A 25900-nucleotide genomic window follows, 5' to 3' on the forward strand; every position below is an offset into this window, starting at 1 on the left:
ACATAAGGCCAGTCGGGGCATCGTAGCTTCCTGACTTTAATCTAGGTCAGCAGAGTAAATCCTCCTAATGACTAAAGGAGGTATTCACTGCCCCATTTTACTGACGAAAAGACATCTAGAGACCCATCTGCCTCCTTATCTTTTCATCCTTGGAGATGTGGCTTGCTCTCAAGATCAACAGCAAAATACTTAATAGGGATTAGGAAATCTGTGAAATCCTACCCCATAGTACTACTCCAGCCTCAGTCCAGACACTTCCAGCTTCCTTCCTTCGAGACCCTTGTGAAGACAAGCCTTAAGGTACCCTTGCCCCTGACACCATCATGGAGTTGGCCATTCAGTCTTGACCCCATGGCTCTACCTTGAAGGAAAGCAAAGGCAACCAAGTTCTTTTCTTTCTTGTCACAGAGTGGGGGGGGTTGTTTCCCGCTTGCTCACAAGTCAGTGCTCATCCCAATCTATAATCACCGCTGAGACTAAACCCCCAGTTTTGGAGCCACGCTATCTTCATTTGATCCTATATCTGCTATGACCCCATAGTTGTGCACATGGGGAGACAGAGGCAGGCAGGTCTCTGGATAGCTTCTTGTCAGTAAAATGGAGCAGTGATACCCACTTCAGTCACTAAGAGGATTTACTACTGACCTAGAGTCAGGAAATTACAGTGCCCTGGCCTATGTGACCCGCCGCCTGACTTTATAAATAAAACTTTATTTTATTGCAGACACGCGCATCTTTTTTCAAGTTGCCTATCGCTACATTAATGCTAAAACAACACCACAGTTATCAGAGACTTCATGGTATTTAAGGATTAAAATATTGACATCTGTTCGTTTGCAGGGCAGTTTATGAGTTCTAGTCTACGCAAGTAAATATTAGTGATTATATGGAAAACCTAAGCGACAGAAACCAGTCATGAAAATATCACACACTGGACGATGCATTTACATGACGTGCCCAAATAGGGAAGTCTACGAGGCGTAGGGTGATGGAGACGGAGGGGAGGCAGCTAAAATAAATGGTACTTTCTCCAGGTGACAGAACAAGATGTAAAATCAGAGATGGTGGTGATCTACATAACTCTACAAATATCTAGGTCAACATTTCTAACAGGTGATTTAGGTGGCATGTAAATTTTTATTTTTTAACTTTTTTGTGGGCAGTTACAGACCAGACTCTCAATGGATAGCTCTGACTGGCCCGTAACTCCCTGTATAGACCAGGCTGACCTTGAGCTCATCCAGAGACCTGCCTGCCTCTGTCTCCCCAGTGCTGGGATTAAAGGCATTTGCCACCATACTCAATGTTGGGGAGTTAACCAAGAGCCTTGTACAGGTTAGGTAAGTGCTTCTCCAGCCCAGGAATTTTATGTCAGAATAAATCTGAATAAAGGTTTAAGAGCTTGAGTTATTTGTTTAGGTATTTGCACCCCTCATTAGCCCCTTCTGATTTCCCTTCCTCCTTGGTTTTTGTTTGGTTTTGTGTACTGATGTTTTGCCTGCCTGTATCTGCTGTGCACTGTGTGTATGGCTAGTGCCCTCCAGAAGCCAGAGTGAGCATCGGAGTCCTCAGAACTGGAGTTACAGAAAATTGTGAGGTGACATGTGGCTTCCGGGAATCAAACCCAGGTCCTCTGGAAGAGTAGCCAGTGCTCTTAACCACAGAGCCATCTCTCCAGCCCCATGATTTTGGCTCCTGTCTCCACCGGAACACAAAGTGCTTTTCATGCCGTAGGAATTCAAATAGTGTGTTAATAGAGCCGTTCAGTGGCCAGGAAAAGGGTGAGGGGCTGAGCTGCTATTTTTCCACAGCAGACACAGAGGTTTCAGTACTGAGTCTGATAGGAAATTAGACAGCCCATGATTGCTAATTTGTGGGCCGCCTTTGTATGTGACACTAGCAAGCTCGTGCTAACACAGAAGTGAGCCACACCCTTGTGTAAACACCTGAGATTTTACACTAAGCCCTTTTCCACCCTCCCTGGAATAAAGCTCCTGGCTCTGAGTGAGCAACTGATCCCACAGCACTGATACAATGCTAAGAGTCTGACCGACCCGAACAGTTCTGTAAACATCAATGCAATAAGCCGACAACTTTTTTTTGTAACCAAAAGACTATTTTTGATGCACATAATCTGACTCTTTACTACCGCCTCTTATCTACATCTTATCAAGTAAAACTGGAACCAGCTCTTGTGAAGGCCAAAGCGTGCGAGCCTGAACTTCTCCGGGGCCCAGTCCACGTATGGCCAAGCTGACTTCCAAGTTCCAAAGACCCAAGCAGCCTGTGGTTACAGGCAGGGATTCTCCCGAGTTGGCACATTTCTCAGGATGCAAGAGTATGTTTCTGGGTTCTGGCTCTCAGAAACTCTAATACAGGGGTCCAAACACCTCACTTTGGGGAATCTCTCTCTAAACCTATTTGAACAATTTTACACATATGGTTCATTATTGAGACAACAGGAAAGGACAGGAAGAGCCGACAAAAGCAGTGTGGCAATAATCCTATCTATGTATATGAATCTGGAGAGCCTACAAAGGCTTGCATTGGGGCCCATCATGTCTAGGGAAGAACTCAAGATGAGAACCATGACAGCATTCTCCAAATCCTGCACGTCTGGGAAGGAGACAGAGATGAGAACTGAGGTCTTCAGAAGATGAAGGTCTTTTATTCATTCATCCACTGCAGCGTTTATTAAAAGTCTCTCTATGCCTCTGACAGCCTAGCCCAGATTTCACATCTCTTAGAAGAGAACTTTAAATCCAGATGTGTCTGAGATGTGTGTGTGTGTGTGTGTGTGTGTGTGTGTGTGTGTGTGTGTATGTATGTATGTATATTCTCCTCATGTATCCCAGGCTAGCCTTGAACTTACTATGTAACTGGGAACTTCTGATCCCCCTGATTCTACCTTCTAGTGCTAGGATTACAGGTGTATACCACGCCCAGTTTCTGCAGTGCTAGGAATAGAACCTGGGGCTTCATGCACTGTCGGCAAGCATTCTACCAGCTGAGCTACGTTCCCAGCCCCAAGCCCAGACTTCTTTAATGCATCGCCTTGTCCTAGCCTCCTTATAAGACTCACTCATCTACTCTGAGTAGATGATCATTTAATGATCACCAGGCCACCTGGAATGTCCCTGGTGCTAAATCCAAAGAATCCTTCTCAGCACTCACTAGAAATCGGAAAGCATGCGGCCCTGATTTCACACCCTCTCCCTTCTTGGACCCATAGTCATCTGGGTTGGCCTTCCCAGGAGACCCTCCTCTGACTCACTCCAGGCCTAGCTTACTTCTTCCTATCTGTCATAGACTACCTGGACCCTTTTTTTTTCCTAAACAGTCTCACCTACTCCAATGGCAGAAGTTGCCTTTATAGATTCATGGCCCTCAAGTCAATACCCTCAGCTAAGTGGCTGTCACTCGGAGCCTCCTGCATGTCTAGCTGATTGCTATCTGGGTAGCTCTAGCTAGCTGTTCACAGACACCTCCAACTCAACATTCCCAAGACTGAGTCATCTCCAGCCAACTCCCTTCCTCCCCTGCACTGCTGTCAGTGAACACTCCCACCATCCATTCAACTGCCCAAGGATAACCCTGGAAGTCAGTGTCTTCTTCCCTACTTTTTCCTCCCTTCTTCTCAGTCAGTGAAAAAGCCCTGGCGCCTGTTAGGAGCCTCTTGAACATCCCTTCCTCTCCATTTGAGCTGTCACCTCCGCATCAGGCCATCATTATTTCTCAGCAGGATCATCATGACATTCTTTAATTTGTCTTCTTCTCTGCCTCCACACTGGTTCCCATGAAGACACCCCACAAGGTAGCCTGGGGTGGGGGTGGGGGTTACAAAACTAGTTCTGTTAATCTACCCAAACAGTCAATTGCTCCCTTTGAACTTAGAAAACATGCCACACCTCCATGTGTTTCCAGCCAGTGAGAGCGTCATCCCTCCACGTCTCCTCCACACTGATCCTCAGTCCACTGGCCATCCATGGCATCATGTTCGGCCTTCCCTCTGCTCTGTCCTATGCTGTTTCCATTACCCAATCCGCTTCTCCATCCTCACCCTGCTCATGTTCTAACAGTGTTTCCTCTGGGGACCCTTCCCTAACTCTCAGTCAGAATGAGGTACCCCCAACTTTACTCTTCCATAATACGTCTCCCACCCTTTCAGTACAGATCACCTTACACTGATTCTGTCTACATACTTGTGGGGATTGATCCCCGTAGTCAAAGATACTTCTGAAAAGTATGTGCCATGTATGACCCCACAAGTTCAGTCAGCAAAGTGTCTTATACCCAATGTATGCACAAAAGTATTTGTTGTGAGCTAGGCATAGTGGCCATGCCTATACCCTTAGCACTCAACTGAAGCAGGAGGATTGTCCTAAGCTTGAAGCCATCCTGCACTACAGTGAGTACCAGGCAGGTCAGGGCTACATAGAGGACCTTGTTGACAAATTAATTATTAATGAATTTTAAAATGTTGAAATATGAATAAACAAGTAAATAAAACTTTAAGAGTAAATTAACCCATACGTAGGAAACACATGATAGGGAGCAATGAGATGACTTAAAGATGCTGGTGGCCAAGGCTGACAACTTGAGCTGGACCCCTGGTCCCACAAGATAGAAGCAGAAAACCAACTCCAAACATATTCCTTTTTCATTCATCCCATGCATGCCCTGATCCAGACTGCCATGACACCTCTCCTAAAGTACCTCCAAAAGCATCCTAACTGACTCCCTCACTCTCCTCATCCTCCCAGGTCCCTCCCCCCACAGCACTGAAGTGGCCTTTTGCAAAATGCAAATCAGATCATCTTACTTCCCTAACTAAGGGCTTCCAATCCAGCCGTGGTAGCGGGGGTTTATAATCCCAGCGCACAGGAGGTTGAGGCTAGTCTGGGCAATAGAGTGAGAACCTATCTCAAAAATTAAAAAAAAGTCCCAGCATGGCTTCCACCCACACACCTGACCTCAGAACTGCCAGACCTCTTCCTGAAGCATCTCTGCCTTGCCTAGCTTTCCAATATCAGCACAGACCAATCCTTACCCATCACGTGAGGTTTCCTCTTTTATATGAATTCACCTTGTCTATGTGCCTCATCTCAGAGCTGCCCCATACTTACTACCTCAAACTGGACAGCTCTTCTCCACTCTGCCCTGATGCCCTCTGTGGTTTGTTTTGTTTTTAATCATTACTGTTATTACATGGTGTGTGTGTGCGCGCGCACGTGCATGCATGTGGAGGTCAGAGGACAACCTAAAGAGTTGGTTCTCTCCTCCCAGCATTTGGATCCTGGGGATCAAACTCAGCTCTTCAGGTTTGGCCACAAGTCCCTTAACTCAGTGAGCCATCTCTGTGCTACCTGATCAGTCCTAAACTGTCCCCCTTGAAGAAGCCTACTCTGAGACAGAGAAATCATGGCACTAACTAGTTTATGTCAACTTGACACAAGCTAGAATCATTTGAAAAAGGAGACTCCATTGAGAAAATGACTCCATCATAAGATCAGGCTGCAGGGCATTCTCTTAATTAGGAATTGATGGGGAAGGCCCAGCCCATTGTGGGTGGAGCCATCCCTGGGCTGGTAGTATCAAATGGATCAAAGTTCAAATGGATCAAAGACCTCAGCATAAAACCAACCACACTAAACCTCATAGAAGAGAAAGTGGGAAGCAGCCTTGAATGCATTGGCACAGGAGACCACTTCCTAAATATAACTCCAGTAGTATAGACACTGAGAAAAACAATTAATAAATGGGACCTCCTGAAACTGAGAAGCTTCTGAAAAGCAAAGGGCACAGTAAATAAGTCAAAATGGTAGCCTACAGAATGGGTAAAGATCTTTACCAAACCCATATCTGACAGAGGACTGATCTTCAAAATATACAAAGAACTTAAGGAACTAGACATCAAACAAACAAATAATCCAATAAAAAATGGGGTATGGACCTAAAGAGAAAACTCTCAACAGAGGAATCTCAAATGGCTGAAAGACACTAAGGAAATGCTCAACATCCTTAGCCATCAAAGAAATGAAAATCAAAACAACTCTGAGATACCATCTTACACCTGTCAGAATGGCCAAGATCAAAAACACTGATGACAACTTATGCTGGAGAGGATGTGGGGTAAGGGAAACATTCCCCCATTGCTGGTGGGAGTAGAAACGTGTACAGCCATTTTGGAAATCAGTATGGCGATTTCTCAGGAAATTAGGAATCAATCTACCTAAAGACCCAGCAATACCACTCATGGGCATATACCCAAAGGATGCTCAATTCAACCACACCATTAAGAACTTTTGTTCAACTACGTTTGTAGCAGTATTATTCATAATAGCCAGAACTTGAAAACAACCTAGATGCCACTCAAACCAAAGAATGGATAAAGAAAATGTGGTACATTTATACAATGTAGTACTATTCAGCAGTAAAAATAAATAAATAAATAAATAAATAAATAAATAAATAAATAAAGATATCTTGATATTTGCAGGCAAATGGATGGAACTAGACAACACCATCTTGAGTGAGATAACCCAGAAAGACAAATAGGTATCACTCATAAGTGGGTACTTTTAGACATAAAACAAAAAATAACCAGCCTATTGTCTGTTGTAAGGAGGCCCGCTTGGTCATTCCGGCTGATTGGCAGCTCAGACCCGAAATAACCACATAGAAACTGTATTAATTAAATCATTGCTTGGCCCATTAGCTCTAGCTTCTTATTGGCTTACTCTTACATCTTAATTTAACTCATCTCCATTAATCTATGCATCACCACAAGGTCGTGGCCTACCAGCAAAGTTTTAGCATGTCTATCTCCAGCGGCAGCTCCATGGTTTCTTTCTACCTCTGCCTCTGCCTCTTTCCTCCCAGCATTCAGTTTAGTTTTTCCCACCTAGCTCTGTTCTACCCAAGAACCAAGCCAGTTTCTTTATTAACCAATTCACAACATACAGAGGGAAATCCCACATCAACAGTCCACAATCCCAGAAAACCTAGACAACAAAGAAGACCCTAAGAGAGATATTCAGGGATCCGCCTAGGAAGGAAATAAAAGAAAAGATCTTGGGGGGGATAGAAGAGAGGGTGGAAAGGGAGAGGAGAGAAATGAAGGGGAGTGAGGAAAGGTGTATAGTTCAATTAAAAACAATAAATAAAATAAATTTTTTAAAAAGAAAGCAGACTGAACAAGCCAGGAAGTATCATACCTCTGCATCAGTTCCTGCCTCCAAGTTCCTGCCATGTTTGAGTTCTTATTTTGTCTTCCTTCAGTAATGGACTACAAGTTTAAGCCAAATAAACCCTTTCCTCTCCAAGTTGCTTTTGGTCATGGTGTTTTATCACAGCAATAGGAACCCTACCTAAGACACCAAGCACTATCACTAAATCCAGCTAACTGGCTACACATTTACCACACGCTCAGATTGTTCCTGCCTGCTATCTAGTCCAGCTGAAATATAAGCACTGCAGGCTCCAGTTGTTCAAAGCTTGTCAAGAGTTGTTTGTCTTGGTGTTAAGTTTGAGTTCACCCACTCTTTGGAAATGGTTTGGTTTGAAGACACCAACCCCCCCCCCCCCCCCGGAAGTTCTGGCAATAAAACAGACAGACAGGAAAACCAATTCCTACTGTGAAAAGTCCTACTCAAAGGGCTGGAGAGGTGACTCAGTGGTCGAGAGCTCTGGCTCCTCTTCTAGAGGACTCCAGTCGGATTCCCAGCACAGAACCATCTGGAACTCCAGCTCCAGGGGATCCAACACCCTCTGCTGGCCTCTGCTGGCCTCTGCAGGCAGCAGGCACACACATGGTGTATAGATATACACAAAGGCAAACCATTCATACACATAAAATAAAAATAAACAAACTTTAAAGAAAACCCACTCAGCTGAACCAAAGGCTAACATCCAATGTTTTAGAAAGACATTAAACACTTCTCAAACATGAAAAGGGCTGTCTGCACTCTGCATTTGAGCCAGGCGCCCTACACTTTGTGATGCAGCACCCTGATCCAGCCAACAATCCCCTGCATTATAAAGGGGATGGGGAGCATTCGAGGTGTGCAGTAGGAGTCCTTCTATAGACTTCTTTAGGCTCAAATCCAGAAGAGACTGCTCATCCGGGTCCTCCAATGATACACGTAGAGAACTTCAATTATTCCATTTGTCTGATGATTCACAAATTCTCTTTTCTCCCACACTCAACTGACCACAAACATGCCAGGTGAAGGGTGGGGAGATGGCTCCGTGGATAAGGGCACTTACCACCAAGCCTGAAGACACTTGATACCCAGGACCCACATGGTGGAAGGAGAGAACCAATTCCCTCAATTTGCCCTCTGACCTCCATATGGGTATTGTTGTATAAATGTACACACACAATAAATAAATGTAAAAATTATTTTAAAAAATTAAAATGAAATACTTTAACTAAAGATAATAAAGATGCAGAATGATCAAAGAAAAAGAGCCAACATCAGTCTCTGGCCTATGTGTACACACACTGACTATGTACATACCCCACTCACAAGCATGTGCACACATATACACTGACAAGTACACACACCATTCACAAGCATGAGCACACACACAACTGGCAAGTACATACACCATTCACAAGCATGGGCACACACACTGACAAGTACACACACCATTCACAAGCATGAGCACACACACACTAACAAGTATGCACACTGTTCACAAGCATGGGCACACACTGACAAGTACACACACCATTCACAAGCATGAGCATACACACTGACAAGTACACATGCCATTCACAAGCATGAGCACACACACACCTACAAGTACACATACTATTCACAAGCATGGGCACACACACACACACACACTGATGCGTATACACGCCATTCACAAATACACTGTGAACCTCAGCTCCCACGCTCAGTGCAAGCACATGTGGTTGACTTTTACAAAAATTCTCCTGAATGGTTTAGGTGACCAGAAACAGAGACATTACAGTCACCAATGGTAGAAGCAGATGACGAAAACTGTTGAGACACTTTTTTTTTTAATCTATGCATTTCAGACCATCAAATCACACGCTTGACCCATCAAGCACATACAAATCAATATGCTATATCAGCTCCCATTTTCGTGATGGCAGCTTGAGTTTAATTTTTTCCTTACTCCTTACTTCAAGCTCTGAATAGTTACAGCCCAGCCACACACACACACACACACACACACACACACACATACACACACACACACACAAGCTCAGAAAACCTTGCATCTCTCATGAGGCTAATTAAAACGGATTTTTATTTCTATAAGCAATGAATGAGATCTTTGTTAACCCACTTTAATAAGATTCTAAATGACCCTGGATTTATCTTGCCCTAGTTTTCAAATGTAACTGACCCAGAATAATGCAAGCTTATCTCCACACTCTTTGTGAGAACAGAACCAAAGTTCCCAGAAGCCAAAGCTAGGCGTGAACCTAAGGGGGCGGGGATATTTTTCTTAAAAACACTATTATGCAAACATTACCAGAGTTCTTAGTTTTATTTTTCACTTATTCAGAATATTTTTAAGATTATAAACCTTCGTGATGCCAAAGCAAACAACATTCCAAACAAGCATTAAAAAGAGATATTATGGAACTTTCTGGAAGTCGTCTGTTGTTTCAGTACAAAACTCACAGTCTGGAAGGAGCTCTAGCTTAATTGTTTCCCTGGATAGAATAATGATCCAACCAGCAAAAAGCAGACCCACGAGATTATAGAGAGTAACTGAGCAGTATGAAGCAGTCAGCAAAGTAAACTGGTACTTGCGAACACCTATCCTCTGTTCCTCTTCGCTCGTCATGCCCACCAAGTGCTCCCTTACGAAGCAACGGAAATTCTCCCCAGAACCTCCCACCATCCTGTTTCTCTTCCCAGACATAGGGCGTTGACTCTCACAGCCCTGAGGTAGAGCAGATTTTCTCCCAGAAACACAGCCCGCGTCCCCGCCTCGTGCCACACGTCACCACGCTTTCATCCTATTTGGCACCATGCACATGGAACAACTCTATCGAGGGCTTTAGAGACCTTCGTTTTTGTTAGAGTGAGTTTGCTTTTTGGTGGTTTTTTTTTAATTACGCTTATTTATTTGTGCATGTGCGTGTACACATGACACAATGCGTGCGTGGAGGTTGGAGAACAACTTGCGGGAGTGGGTTCTCTCCTTCTCCCAGGAGCCAAAATCAGGTCATCAGGCTTGGTGATGAGCACCCTTACCTAAACCATCTCGGTTTTGAATTTTACATTGTTTAATGGAGGCTTTGCAAATTCCGGAACTTCACTGTAATGACAATATGAGAACACGCTATGCAAGGTGTCTATCAACAAGACTCACAAGGCTCAGAAAGATTACTGAAGCAAGTGACATCCAAAGCCAAGAATGATCTTGAATTTCTGCCTCCACCTCCACGTGCTGAAACTACAGGCGTGTACCACGTGTATAGCTTCCGTGGTCCTAGGGCTCCATCCCAGGGCTTCATTTATGCCATGCAGGTCCTATCCCAAATGAACTGTATTCCAGACCCAATCTGATTTTTTTTTTTCAATAATGGAAGGAATAGAGAACTCAGTCCATCATCAACATATTTCATAAACTAGATTTTTATCCCTTACTGAAACATCAAAAGATAACCCAGACATTTCTGGTCCTGCTCTGCATTTGTCTGATAAACACCAAAACAAAGATGGTGACCCTGGGCAGCTAAACACCTACCTAACTTATCCTAAGAATGATTACCTTTGTGTGCCCGTCACTTCCGCCAGATGTCTGCAGGCAGAAAGACACCAGATGCCACGATCCAAAAAGGTGTTCAGCCCATTTCTATCTATGTCATCAATGCCTAGCCTCTGCACATGGCTGGCTCTTGACAGCCATCAAGTGAAAATTAAATACCACAGGGCTGGCAAGATAGCTCAGTGGGTAAAGGTGCCAGCCACTTTCCCTGACAACCTGAGTTTGATCCCCAGGATCCACAGGGTGGGAAGAGAGAACTAACTCCCAAAGGTTGGCCTTTGGCTTTCGTGTGGGCCGGGGCACACATGCACGTGCACACATACAGGAAATGAATGAATGAGTGAATATAAGTCATTTTGAAAAAAATAACCATTCCATCTCATTATCGAACTTTACAACCTCTCCCACTAAATACAAATTACTAATTTCTCCTCTGGTATGAAAAAGAAACCCATTTTATGTCTTTGTTTTTGTGGTAGTCTTGCTATGAAGCCCAGGCTGCTCTTGAACTCTTGATGTGCCTGTTCAGTTTCAACATTTATTCCCACCTAACCATAATTATGTTATCTTAACTTGGATAAACATTAATGTTACTTAAAGTAAGAAATACATGGAAAGCAGCCACTCGGTGGTGGCGCACGCCTTTAATCCCAGCACTTAGGAAGCAGAGGCAGGTGGATCTCTGTGAGTCTGATGCCAGCCTGGTCTAGACAGTGAGTTCTAGCACAGTCAGGGCTACACAAGGAAACTCTGGGGGGGGGGGGAATAAAAAGACAGACCAGACAGACAGACCGACATACATAGGAAACCTCTCTCCAGAAGAATACTCAGTCAATAATGAACCCATTTAAATGGAGTAAAAAATCTAGAAGCAAAGATCAAATTTCGCTATCTAGTCCTAGAGCGACCCTGGAGTAGAGGTTTTTAATCTTTCATAATATGCCGTCTAGATGATAACAGTGCTAAATAAAACATATGAACATAGATGGCAAACTAACTGGGCTGATGTGTGTTCACCCAGGTCCATGGTGACAGCTGAAGACGCAGCAGTACCAGGCCGGGTCACATGATCGTTAATTCCTCTCGCAGTGGATGAGGTAACAGCATACGGTCCCTCCCTAGATCTCTGACTAATTAAGAACATTCTGGGGCTAGGTGCTATTGTTTAAAGCACTGGACTACCCTATTTATTTGTGAACACAAAACGATGCGATAGTGTTCTTTCAGGGTCTGTGGGTTACATCCGCTAGTTCAATGTGAAATAAAATTCAACAATTTCAGAAAAGAACATGGGAAATGTTCAAAACAGGTCAACCTTGCCTCCAACTCCCCTCAGAATTTATCAGGAGAGACTAGGCGGGTGACACAGTGGTGGAGCGAGTGCTTTGCATGAGCAGAGGGTTTGGGATTAACCTAGCACCTTAACCAAAAGAATTCTCATGGCTGAGCCAGCCTGAGCAGCCAATATCCCTCACACTGTAAAGTCAGTGACTCGTGTCTGTGTCCACCATTCCAGCCTGTCCCTAGACATTTGAACACCTCAATGTTGTTCCCTTTGCAAGACAGACAAAGCAAACTGTGTCTCAAGCTACGCACAATAGCACGCACCTTTAATGCTAGCACTGGAAGGCAGAGACAAGTGGATCTCTGAATTCAAGGCCCTGTTCGACACAGCAAGTTCTAGGCCAGCCAGGCCTGCATAACAAGACTTGTCAAAACAAAATAAAAAAATGAAAGCTCTCAAAAATTTCTTCAAAAAAACCAAGCCAAACTCCTGTAATCCCAGTATTCCCAAACCAAAGTCAAAAGGATAGCCCACAAATTTGAGACCAGCCTGTTCTATACAGTGAGTTCCAGGTCAGCCTGGGCTACATAGTGAGACACTGGAGGGTGGGAAGAGGAAAGGGAGAATGAAGGAAAGGGGAGAAGGAGAAAGAAGGGAGAGGGAGAAGAACGGAAAAGAGAAAAGGAAGGGAGGGGAATAAAGGAGGAGGGAGGGTAAGGGAAGAAAGGAGGGAGGGAGGAAAGTAGGGAAGGATGAATGAATGAAGAAAGAAAGGGTGAAAGGGAGGGAGGGAGGGAGAGAGGGAGGAGGGAAAGAGGATGTGTGAGAAGGAGGAAGGGAGGAAGGATGGGTGGGAGGCAGGCTGTCAGGTACTCACTGCTTACCGCTCTGTTCTATAAGTTACCACATTCCTGTACAGATTTCTGCACCAAGGCATGACCAAATTTTCCTCACCTTAAACAAGGGTTTGTCTGTTTTACAATAAAATAAACACTGTGGCCTCTGAGACAGGTTCTGAATGAATAGGAAAGAAAGTACACTTCCTTGTGAACAGCATCCTGCACCCCCACATTACAGAGGGTCTCCTTCCTCTTTAACTGTAAAGTAATAGCAAGCACATGAAAATCTAAGGGAATACAAAGCCATTTACATCAGAAACGAAACCAAATGTTTTTAAAAATTCATTAGTCGTAGTAAATAAAAATATTATTGTTGTCGTATTGTGTACATGTGCCATGACATGCTTACGGAGGTCAAAGGACAACTTTACGGAGTCGGTTCTCTCCTTCCAGCTCAACCTGGATGCCAGGGATCAAACTCAGGTCACCAGGTTTGCTCTGCAATTGCCTTTAACCACTGAGCCCTCATGCTGGCCCCTTAAATGCTTTTAAGGCTTTTATTAACAGCCTTTAGCTAAGGTGAACTTTATGAAAACATTTTGTCTACATATTTGCTGCCCAAACAAGTAATAATCCTACTGTGATACCAACATTGCCTTCACAACTTGATACATGCAAGTTCCTCCCTTCCCTGCCATGCTCTCCCTTCATCTGGGTCATTTTGGGCTGGAAGAACCATCATAAACATGCAAACAACATGGAGCCTAGCCTTGGGACATAGAGTCATTCCATGTGTTGTCTTCATCCTGCATAGACTGGAAAGTCTAGGCACTGTGCATGTATGTTGAGTGTCCCTGGCTAATGTGAACTCATCCTGCCCAGGGCTGAGTTGATGAAGCTATGATGTCATTCTGCTTCTCCTACCCATGAAGCAAAGCATCAACACCACAACCTTCTACATCCATCACGCAAGTGAATGATCCAGAGAACACAGGCATCACTTCCCCTGGCTACCTAGCCCATCCTCGTCTCCTACTGAAAACTAAACCATACACTTCAAAGCACATTATACAAAATCACATTTCTCGGTAATTTGTTAAGTTATTTTAGGCAACCTAGAAAACTGAAATCCCATATCCACATTCTAGTGTCAAGTTTGCTGTGGATGGAACAGAGTTAAGTCTCCAATTTAAAGCCAGCCAGAGAAAAACCATGAGCAGAATTCCCTCATTTAGTTTGTTCTTCAGCATGCCACAGGGGTGCAGAGCAAAAGCAAGGAACAGCTCAGCTGCTCGCCAGCTGCGGGATTCCAGTGATATCGTCCCGAGCTACAGCATCTCTGTTCACCAGAGATGCAAAGATGTACCTTACAGTGAGGTGGGGAGGACCAAGTGGCATTGTATAAAGAGCACTGGCAAAAAAAGAAAGAAAGAAAGAAAGAAAGAAAGAAAGAAAGAAAGAAAGAAAGAAAGAAAGAAAGAAAGAAAGAGAAAAACCTGGTAAGTTGGAGGCGCTACACAGAACTCAGGAAGCCCATTCTGCGGCAAGGAAGTGTTATTAAGTACAATAATCACAAATCTACAAGGTCTCAAAGAGATAAAGGGGGGATCGAAGAGGAGGAAGGGCAGGGGCAGCTCACGGAGAAGGCCGAGGCCAGCTGGCCTTGGGATGGATAAGCTGAACTTCTGCCAGCCTAGAGGAAGCAGCCTCCACAGAGCACACGGGAGGGAGGACTAAAGTTTCTTAGTCAGATGTGGAGTGAGTTACAGGGAGATGAGGGTGAGGAAAAGGTACCGGGGTAGAGAGAACCTATGGGTCTCACCATGACGCATCTACATGTGACGGGAAGCCACTGAAGGCAAACAGCAAACAAAAACCAGTATACGCACATTTCTGGTTTACATTTTTTTTGTCTTATACACCATGAAGCCTCTACCAGAGCTGTGCTGTACAAAACTTTAACTCAGAAAAACTTATGAGAAACAAAAAGACGTTGTATTTACTGAGTCCCTATTGTGTGGCAGGCACCTGCTAAAAGCCCTTCGTGTCACGTGACCCTCCATCTTCGACACAGCTACAGCTAAAATCTGTATTACACAGATGAGGGGCTAATGGTCAAAAGACACACTCTCTCTGACAAAATTGCCGGGCAGGGGTTGGGAGCACGGGGGTGGGGGTGAGGTGGGGATAAGGGGAGATGGGGGGAGAGAAGAAAGAAGGAGAGGATGGGGAGAGCTTGAGGGAATGGGATGGTTGGGATGGAGGAGGGGTGGATGTGGGAACAGGGAAGTATATATCTTAATTACGTGAGCCACTTTAGGGTTGGCAAGATATTTGACTCTAGAGGGGTTCCCAGATGTCCAAGGAGATGTCCCCAGCTTGTTCCTTGGGCAGCAGAGGAAAGGGTGCCTGACTGGCCTTGTCCTATAGCCACACTGATGATTATCTTGCATATTACCATAGAACCTTCATCTGGTGATGGATGGAGATAGAGACAGAGATCCAAATTGGAGCACTGGACTGCTCCAATGGTCCCAATAGCTCCCAAGGTCCTAATGAGGAGCAGAAGGAGAGAGAACATGAGCAAGGAAGTCAGGACCGCGAGGGGTGTGTTCACCCACTGAGACGGTGGGACAGATCTAATGGGAGATCACCAAGGCCAGTTGGAATGGGACTGATGGAGCATGTGATCAAACCGGACTCTGAATGTGGCTGACGGTGGCGGCTGACTGAGAAGCCAAGGACAATGGCACTGGGCTTTGATTCTACTGCATGGACGGACTCTGTGGAAGCCTTATCAGTTTGGATGCTCACCTTCCTGGACCTGGGGGGAGTTGGGAGGACCTTGGACTTCCCATAGTGTAGGGAACCCTGACTGCTCTTTGGCCTGGAGAGGGAGGGAGTGGGGGTGTGGGTGGAGGGGAGGGGAGGGAAGTGGGAGGAGATGAAAATTTTTGATAAAAAAAAAAATAAAAAAAGACACACTCAGCTAAATTTGATGAGTACTAAAAGATCAGAGCCAGAGTGAGAAACACGAGGACAGGCAACTTTTTGCAGCCAGTGTCAACAAAAACACTGATCTTTTTCATTTAAATAAAAATTGGATTTCAGCTACTTTTGATTATATTATTCAAAAGTACAAAATAAAAATTTTTTATTTTTGTCTCAAAGACTACCTCCCAACAAATAATTATTTCTTACTCTATATAAATTAAAATTGTTTTTTTTTCTTAGATTTTATTTGGAACAGGGTCTAGCTAAGTAGTCCATGGTAGCCCATAATCTTCCAGCTTCTGCTTCCTGGGTGCCAGCTTTACTGGTGTGTGCCACCATAACTAGAAAACAATATTTATTTTTAAAAAAAAAAAAACCTGCTGCATAGAGATATAATAGAGATATAGTCTATTCCAATAGATACGAATTTACATCTGAACCCCAAAGACAAGAAGCTAATTATTGAAAACAGATTCAAAGAGAAAATATTTGAGCCAGGCATGAGAGCACATGCCTCCAAGTACTCAAGAGGAAAAGGTTAGAAGAGCAAAAGTTGGAAGCTAGCCTGGGCTACATAACAAGACCTTGTCTCCAAAAATAAAACAAATTTCAAAGAAAGGTATCAGAAAGTCATTTTAGAATATTTACTCCCCAAAAATGACTCAAAAACCTGTAATTTTTATGGAGCATCTTAACTGGTGCATTATATTGCCCATAACTTTAAGGTTAATTTTAAAAGGAGTTTCATAAATGTTTTTAAATATTTGCCATAACCTCACTTCTATACTAGCTTGCTACAACACCAAGATTTAAGAACAAAGATGGAAAGTTCACTAGCTAATGAAGTTTTGAAGGGGCAATGGAAATACGGCTAAGCGCAACAGAAAAAACTTCCAGAAGACTAGCTGTGGATGCACACTTGAGATTCCTATCACTGAAATCTCACCCACCAATAACATCACTACCATTCCCGCCTATTAGGACAAAATACAGATGCGCGTGTCAAAGCTTGTGTGTGTGTGTGTGTGTGTGTGTGTGTGTGTGTGTGTGTACGTGTGTATGACACAAAAAAAGTGGAAACAATGCCAAGCAAACTGTGGTTAGCTTTTAAATTTAGACTGCAAATAAATATACATATATCTAGAAGAAACCAAAGGTAACTATTCCTTCCAGGATTCCTTGAAAGCAGAGAGCTGAGCTAAAAGGACAGTCTAATGCTGCTTTCTAGGCTTCTTCAGTTAGTTTTCAAAACCACAGGAGGTGGAGAAACCAAAAGGGCCCAGAATTAGAGGAAGGTAAGTTTCCCACTTCCTTCCGACTCTGAATTTACCTTGCAATGAAAAGTGAAGATCGTCAATGCCCAAGGACACCTGTCCGTCTTCCGTGGGAAGCGCAGAGCTCGTGGCCATTCTTTGACTTGGTGGAGATTAGACCACGTCCATCTCAGTTAAGTGGAACTGAAAGTAGAAAGGATAAAACGTTCATTAATAACTCTGCAGCTCCACAAGTCTGGTAAACACACAGGAAACGGCAAAAGCCAAATCTGCCTCTCAAAGAGCGAGGGCTCTCGGGGAGTGTTAGTACATGAACAAAGTAGCCACACCTTCTTTTCGAATCATCATCAGGACTGTGCCCTGTGACCTGTTCAGGCGCTCTGGAGCTGCTGGCAGAATGCCAAAAGAACTAGCCTTGTTGGTTCTGTGCAAGATGTGGAAAGGAAGCTATGCCCTTCAAATCCAGAAACACCCGGCAGTGTGGCTGGAGAAAGGAAAGTCAACATCCACTGCTATCTTTGGCCTTCAGCTCACAAGGGTTTCTCTTTAAAACTTCTGAACTTCCTCGGTTCCTTCTGCATGCCATAAATGTTGCCGCTTACTGGAAACAGTAAGAGCTGAGCCTGCACAGCCGGCAAAGCGAAACTAAAACCATGAATTCCCAGAGTGACTATTTTGAAGAGTGCTGTATTATTTTCCCAAGGGCTTCTTTTTCTACACTTCTCTCTTAACTCCATCTTGAGTCATTCTTTTCTGGTACTGGAGACTGAAATCGGGTCTGATACATCATCCAAGCACGCATTTTATCACTGAGCCTCCTCATCTACTCAAAGAATTCTCCCAATAGAAGTAATTCACAACCCATTAACCTTTAAAAAAAAAAAAAAAACCCTTTAAAAAAAAAACATTGTTTTGTGTACATGGGCATCACTATCAACTTCTGCAGGCTGAGAATAAAAGGTGAGTTCTCTCACCCAGATCATCAAATAACCAAAATCAAACTAATCAAACAAGAAACTTATATAAGGTTCTATGGAAAGGGAGTAAGTGAATGAAAAGTTAATGTTAGAATCTGCATATATATCGGGGCTGGGTGGTGGCAGAGCATACCTTTAAACTCAACACTTGGGAGGCAGAAACGAGCGGATCTCTGAGTTCATGGCCAGCCTGGTCTACAGAGAAAGTCCCAAGCCAGCCAAGGCTACACAGAGAGACCCTGTCTCGAAGCACTACCCCCTACACACACACACACACACGCATGCTCGCACGCACACACGCACAAAAGAATCTGTACATTGGACCTGAAGGTGTAACTCAGGGGCAGAGTTCATCCCTAGCATAAAACTAATGCCCTGGGCTTAATCACCAAGACTATAAAGAAAGGAGGACTCCGTATATTAAATACAATCAAAATTCTCTAACTTTGATATACATTAGCAATTCCTTATAAGAAAATGTTGGAGGGAAAACTAAAAAATAAGTTTGAGGCTAACAGCTCGCCGGGCATATTAAATATTAAACAGACTAAAATATGCAAAGGATAAAAATCATTACACAGTCCCAAACCCTTCCCATCCTTTATTCTCTGGTGTTTATTATCCAAACCCTCCCATCGGTCTCTCTCCCGTGGATCACTATGTTAAAGATTTTACCTACGACATACACTCTGTTAATAATTAATTTGTTTCTCCTCAATTGAGATCCGTCAGGAACAGCCCGCGGTTACCACGCTGCTCCACTGAGTTGGTTCAGACTAACAAAAGGAAACGCTGTTCATTAGCTCACAGGGCCAGGACCCTGATGGCCAAGAAGGCACAGGTTTTCTCAGCCTCGTGAACATAACGAGGCCCTCCACTACCCCTTCCCTTATCCTACAGTTCCCTAGGCCCAAATAGAGACAAAGTGTCACTTCATTCTAACAAGAGAAAACTGAATTCCAAATGAATTCCCTAATGGTGACCATTGTTTCACGCCAGGACTATGTTAAAAGAGAGTGGAAGGAATAATAAGAATAGCACCCACATTTATAGCACTTACTCTCTGCCTTAAGCATGGGCATTGCTCTAAGCACTTTGAGTCTACAGCTGTATAAAGGACCGTAAGTTCCCCTTTGACAAGACAAAGCCAAGACTTGTAAATAGAATATAGATTGTCAAAGGACACACAAGCTAATAAATAATGGGACCAAGAGTTGAATCCTGGTGGCTGGAGAGGTGACTCAGTTAGCAGTGTTTGGCTTGTGTGCATGAAGCCCAGAGTTCAAGCCTCAGCACCCCACCCAATCAAACATGATGGTATGCACCTATAATCCCAGAATTTAATAGGTAGAGGCAGGAGAATCAGAAGTTCAAGGCCACTCTTGGCTTACGTAGCGAATTTAAAGCCAGCCTGGGACACAGACCCTGTCTCAAAATCAAAGAAAGTCAGTCCAAAAGCCAAGACTTTTATCACACACTTGTAGGCCCAAGACTCAAGAGGCAGCAGCATGAGGAATGCAAATTCAAGGCTAGCTTGGGCTGTAAAACAAACCCTGAAGTAATAATAATAGTAATAACAACTCTGAAGACTAAAGAATTGATTATTTTCCTAAATACTGTCTTCTTGTGAAATGTTACTTTAACTATGTAACGGTGTGTTGTGTTTATGTTGCACTCGCTTAACTTGGCAAAGCTGTGTAACATTTGTTTATGCTGCATTTGTTAAATTACATAAAGATGTGTTGCTGCTTTACCTTGCCTGCCTAAAGTACCTGATTGGTCTAATAAAAACCTAGGCAATAGCTAGGCAGTAGAGGGATAGGTGGGGCTGGTAGACAGAGAACACACAGGAGGAGAAGTCTAGGCTTGAAAGGAGAGAATGAGAGGGGAGAATGAGGGAGAAAAAGAGGGAGCCGCCCAGGGGCCAGCCAGCCAGCTGCCAGCGAACTAGACACAGAGTAGGGCATACAGAAGGAAAGAACAGTAAAAATCACCGAGGCAAAACATAGATGAAGAGAAACAGGTTAATTTAAGTTATAAGAGCTAGCTAGGAATAAGCCTAAGAAAAGACTGAGCACTCATAAATAATAAGCCTCCACGTCACGATTTGGGAACTAATGGTGGCCCAAAGAAAGGCTGCAACACTGTCTTAGTACAATGATTTATCAAAACAGGTGACAGAGCCAGAGAGATGGGTCAGCGGGTTGGAGCACTCACTGTCAAGCCCAACAACCAGTTTCCTTCCAAACACTCACACGGAGGGAAAAGCCAACTCCCACTCGCTCTCCTCAGACTTCATTATACCTGCCGTGCTGTGCACACGTCAGGATATGGAAACTCATAGAGGCATGATTTTAGAAGACACGCTACAGCGGTCACAAGGATGTGACCAAAGATAAGCCCTGATGATAGTCACAACACATACTTCACGACAAACAGCGGGGAACAGATGGCATTTCCAGAGGGGGATTTACTTGTCACATAGGGCCCATGAGACACTGGGAGCAAGGAGAGAGGAAAGCTTTGAGGGATTTCTCAGGATTTGAATTGAGAAGGCAGAAAGGAGGCGTGCGGTCTTGGCTGGGAGTCCCAAGAGTCTGCCTACCAAACTCCCCAGACTTTGCTGCCAGAGGGCTGACTCCCCAGGAGAGCAGAGGGTTGCTTCCTGGGGTGCATGGGAGGTGAGGAGGGCACAGCCTCATCTTTCCTTCCTAGTAAACATGACCACAGCTGTGAGATAAAGCCAGCATTATGATTTAAATCCCTGAGACTATTCACAAAAGAGAATAATGAGCCTTCTTCAGGGACATCACAGAAACTTGGATAAAAAATTAATATCGTGGCATTAAAGTGTCTAAGATTAAGCAGAAAGCTGTGGAATCCTGTCTTTAAGAGTCATGTAAAGCGACAGCCACACTTTCATAAGTTAACAGAAGTTATTTTTAAATGGCTGTGGCTGCCTATGCAATACTACAGCACGTAGTGGTTCTAAAACCTCAAAACACTAGCGAAGTTCCCCTTTTAAAAGAAGTCTTGATCTTTACTCCGAATTATGAAAGGCTACAATGTTTTCAACTAAAATCTCAGGAGGCAGAGGCAAGCAGGATCTCTTGAGTTCAAGGCCAGCATGGTCTACAAAGTGAGTTCCAGGACAGCCAGCGCTGTTAAGCTGAGAAATCCTGTCTCAAAAAAAAAAAAAAAAAAAAAAAAAAAAACAAAAAAAGAAAGAAAGAAAATGACATGTGAAACCTATTCTTTTTCCTTTTTTTTCCTTCTCCTTCTTTTTTTTTTTTTTTTTGGTTTGGTTTTCAAGACAGAATTTCTCTGTGTATTCTCTGTGTATCTCTGGCTGTCCTGGAACTCCTGAAGTAGACCAGGCTGGCCTCAAACTCACAGAGATCCACCTGATAAGACTACTCTCAGCTACCCACAGTTATTAACTTGAATCTGTTTACAAGCTCACAAACAATAATGACATGTGGGCCATAGAGTTCTTCATCTTCTTCTATCATCTCCGGGGCTAATCAGTTGGTTTTAAGACAGGGTCTCATTATGTGTCCCTGTCTGGTCTGGAACTTGCTTTGTTGACCAGGCTAACCTCAAAGTTGCAGCAATCCTCCTGTCTCTGCCTGTCAAGGGCTAAGATTATAGGCATGCACCATGGTACCCAGCCATTTTTTTTCCCATTAATATCCTTGTCGTTTTAACCTGTAGTCATCATTGGACCAGAAGTAATCAGTCCAAGTTTCCAGAGCTGGTACTTTATTATCTCCTCCCAGGTACTTTATTCTCATGGCAACCAGAAGAGACCCGGAGGCTCAACCTACCAATTCACTGCACTCAAGCAGGTCACGGTGCTCAGGTTAAGATGCTGTTGGATTAGGATCTCACAACGAAGTGTCCCTCGCCACCCATATCAACAGTACCAACAATGCCCTGTGCCAATAGGACCCCTGCACCAACAGTACCCCCATACCAACAGTGTCCCTGCATCAATAGTGCCAACAGTGCTCCTGTGCCAACAATGCCAACAGTGCCCCTGCACCACCACCCACTTAATCAAGATTAGCGCATCCTGAGGGAGCGTTGTCATTTCCGAGCTGCCTCCCATTGGCCTTGACCATGGCCCAGACCTCTGAAGAGTAGTAACACTGCTGAAATGATAAGCTTTCTGGAGAGTGGCTACTGCAATTCTAAAAACACTTGAAACCAACAGCTTCCAAAATAGGGAGCATTTGCTGACTATGAGACACGCCGGCGTATATAGTATTTCAAGCTGTGGTTGTTTTTTTCCTTATGTTTTATATTAGGAATTGAACCCAGGGCCTTGTGAGCAGTACCACTTGAATCAGCAGTAAAGATTAGAAACTGCTCACAACAGTAAAAGAGAGAGACAAATAAAAAGACCTGGTGGACGCAATGTGGGGGACCCGCAGCGGTGACAAAAGCTCACCCAAATGCTGGATGAGTCCACTCCCCGAGTGGCCTCCCCAAAACAGTCAAAATTCAGAGTCAGAAGGTAAAATCATGGCCACAGAGGGCTCAGAGACGTGGGGCTAAGAAGTTAGTTAACTATTTCAGTGCCTCAAAGCTGTTTCGGTGGATAGAGATTCAGTTTTGCAAGACAGGTTGGCTCTAGAGATGGGCGTGGTTGGTGATGGTCACACCAAATACGAGTATGTGCCTCCCCCACTGCACTCTGCACTGAGAAAGCTATGGCGGTAAACTGTATGTTACTAGACCTCTATGTGAAGCTTTCCCAAACTATGATCTGTATTGGGAGCTACTAAAAGGGCTGCTCCGGCAAAAGGAGAATGTAAGCCAAGAAGGGCTGGGGTCTGGAAAACAGAACACCAAGAAAGAGAGAAGCAGGCTGAGGCTCAACCACAGGGAAAGAAAAGAAAACTACCAGGATGCACTGGGAGAGCCCCCCCCCCAGAACAGTGACCAGTTGAACAGTGACCAGTTGGGGCTGGAGAGGAGGGAGCAGGGAGCAGAAGGTGAGGTGAGGATGACCTGAAGGAATGAAGGAGTACTCTCCAGACAGACTGAAGGACTTTGGGGAAGAAACCAGAATCACTGGAGGTGAGGGTCTGAGATCTAACCAGGAGCTCAAAATAGGTTCCACCTTAGCCACTCAGAAACTCTTAATTATTTTTAACTGTGGGCATGTGCTCGAACAGGCAAGCACACAAGTGCAGTCTCCCAGAGCCCAGAGGTGTGGGATGGAGCTGGAGATGAGATACAGGTGGCCAGGTTATGCGCCACACGGAGTGCTGGAAACCAGACATGGGTCCTCTTTTAACAGCAAGTGCCTCAACTGCTGAGCCATCTCTCCAGCCCTCCCCCTAGTCCTCTCTCTCCAGTTCTCTCTTGGAAACTTTCTTTTCCTTGCTCTTCCAAGCTTAGTGGTGATAAAGGTTTTTGTTTGTTTGTGATTTTCGAGATAGGGTTTCTCTGCATAACAGCTCTGGCTGTCCTGGAACTTGCTCTGTAGACCAGACTGGCCTTGAACTCAGAGATTTGCCTCTTCCTCCCGAATGCTGGGATTAAAGGCATGCGCCACCATTGCCAGGCTCTCTTTCGGAAACTATTAAGAAATGTGTTCCTCCATCCATTCCAGGAAGATTTAACCATTTGCAAGCATAGATGAAGGAGCCTGGCATAAAGTAGCCTCATCATTTTTCTCAGGAAAACACACATCAGGGTCATCTCTGGGGAGCGAAGGTAGCAAGGATGGGGTACAGTGGTTGAGAAATGAATAGTGCTCACACCCAGCTACAGTGGGGTACAGGACCCAACAAACCAGAGATGTGCAGGGCTGGGAAAGCAGCTGCAGGCCAGAGCTGCACAGGCTGCACATGGTCCCAGCAGCAGCTTGAAGCCAGAGTTTGCGCTGGGACCCTCGACCCAAAAACACCAGCCTCCACCCAGAGCTCAGGGTTTGCGCTGGGACCCTCAGCCCAGAAACACCAGCCTCCACCCAAAGCTCAGGGTTTGCACTGGGACCCTCAGCCCAGAAACACCAGCCTCCACCCTGGACTGAAGTATGAACACAATCGTTCTTGACCTAGTAAAATTTGCCAGCTGAAAAGGTTGCTCTGAAATCCTACGTAGATACAAGGATCTCAGTGTTCATGCTAGAACTGTTCAGGGCAGCAAAAGTGGATACAATCTAATCCTGTTGATAGGAGGGAGGAGTCTGCAGCTCATCCAGGAAAGCTATTTCAGAGCTAGGATGATCAGCCAGCAGCAGCAGAGCTACACAATGATCCTCATTGGGGGGGGGGGGGAGTTAAGGAAAAGGATAAACACACTATAATCACATTTACATAGTGGATATAAATTTTATTTTTTTACACTTATTTATGGGGGGTACATGTGGGGGTCAACAGACAACCTAAAGAAGTGGGTTCTCTCCTTCCACCAAGTAGACCTCGGGGTTAAACTCGGGTTAGCCAACTTGGTGGCAAGCTCCTTCACCTGCCCAGGCATTTCAACAGCCCTGCCATAAATTCTAAACTCACATATACAGTAAAACAGCAGGGAAGCGATGCCAGTCAGAGAGCACAGTGACGAAGGATTCAACTGTAGCTACGTAGTTAACTTTGCTAACATCCAAGCAGAGACTTCCTTGTGGGCATGAGGAAACGCTTCTAATTTTTTCTTTAACGTTGGAATTAAAACAGAATTAACTCCTATCCCTACTTTTTCACGGCCCTAGAAGTCAACTGAGGTTAGAGAGTGGGATGTCATGGCTGAAGGCACTTGAGCAAGAGCCGGAAGGTTCGGCTTTCATTCCAAAGCTTTGCCTCCGACCGCAAGCCTCGCGCCAGCCTCCACCTCTCAGGTCCTGGTTCTTCAACTGTGACTTGAAGATAACATGATATCGTCTGGGCCAGCACACAGACTTTCAGGTTCCTGCCAGAGTCCAATCCAAAGTTCACTGCTGCACCCTGGAAACGCTGGAGTATAAACCACCCCATTTGCGGTGGAGTGCCTGGAACACTGTCTGGCCGCTTCTGAAGACTGTTCTCCCAGCCACCCAGGAGCTGGACTGTGCTTCTGAGAACAGAGCGATTGAAGGGCTTTGCAAAAAAGGGGAGGGGCAAGGGGGAGAAAGGCAGGGGGTGCTGAATGGTCCACTTCTTCCTGGGTGTATTTAAGGCAGGGTGGCCATTTCTACTTGCGATGATATCCCCTTAGGGTTTGACAAGTTGGAGGAACCTTAGTCCTACACTATTCTGGGGGGGAGAGAAACAAACTAAGGAAGGAAGCGGAGTTCCTCCGTAGATTTGTGGTCAAATCGTTTGGTGGGGCCAGCCTAACGCTTAAGCACAAACTAATTGCGCTTGCTGCCAAACCTGATTAAATAAGTTTGCTCCCCAGAACCCACAAGGTGGAAGAAGAGAACTGACTCCCACAGTGTTTCTGACCTCCATGTGTGCACCATGGCACATGTTCAGGCACGCCCGGATAAATAAAATATTTCATGTAAAATGGCTACAGTACAACTGGTATGACTCTAGAGAGATGGCAGAAATACTTGGGAAATTGTAACCACTCTCCTCACTGTGAGTAAAACAGTGCTTTCCCCAAATATCCATGTAATGTAACTATGCCAGTATTGGGGGAGCATACAGTTGTGAGTGTGTGTGTGTGTGTGTATGTGTGTGTGTGTGTGTGTGTGTGCTTGATGTGTGGGCATGGCTAATATTGGGTATCTTCTTTGATTGCTATCCACCATACTTTAAAAATATATTTATT

General features: G+C 44.6%; 1 protein-coding gene across 1 annotated transcript in view; it reads right to left on the reverse strand.

The window, feature by feature from the left end:
• The window catches only part of Syne2 (spectrin repeat containing nuclear envelope protein 2), a 301471-nt gene that overhangs the window by 244028 nt on the left and 31543 nt on the right, over positions 1–25900 (reverse strand). Inside the window, exon 2 of the mRNA XM_038337460.1 lies at positions 17213–17339. Within this exon, the coding sequence (XP_038193388.1) occupies positions 17213–17291 (79 nt within the window). The 5' untranslated portion in view covers positions 17292–17339. The remainder of the gene's footprint in view (positions 1–17212; positions 17340–25900) is intronic.

Source organism: Arvicola amphibius, chromosome 7 (genome assembly GCF_903992535.2).
Source record: "Arvicola amphibius chromosome 7, mArvAmp1.2, whole genome shotgun sequence".
Lineage (NCBI taxonomy): Eukaryota > Metazoa > Chordata > Mammalia > Rodentia > Cricetidae > Arvicola > Arvicola amphibius.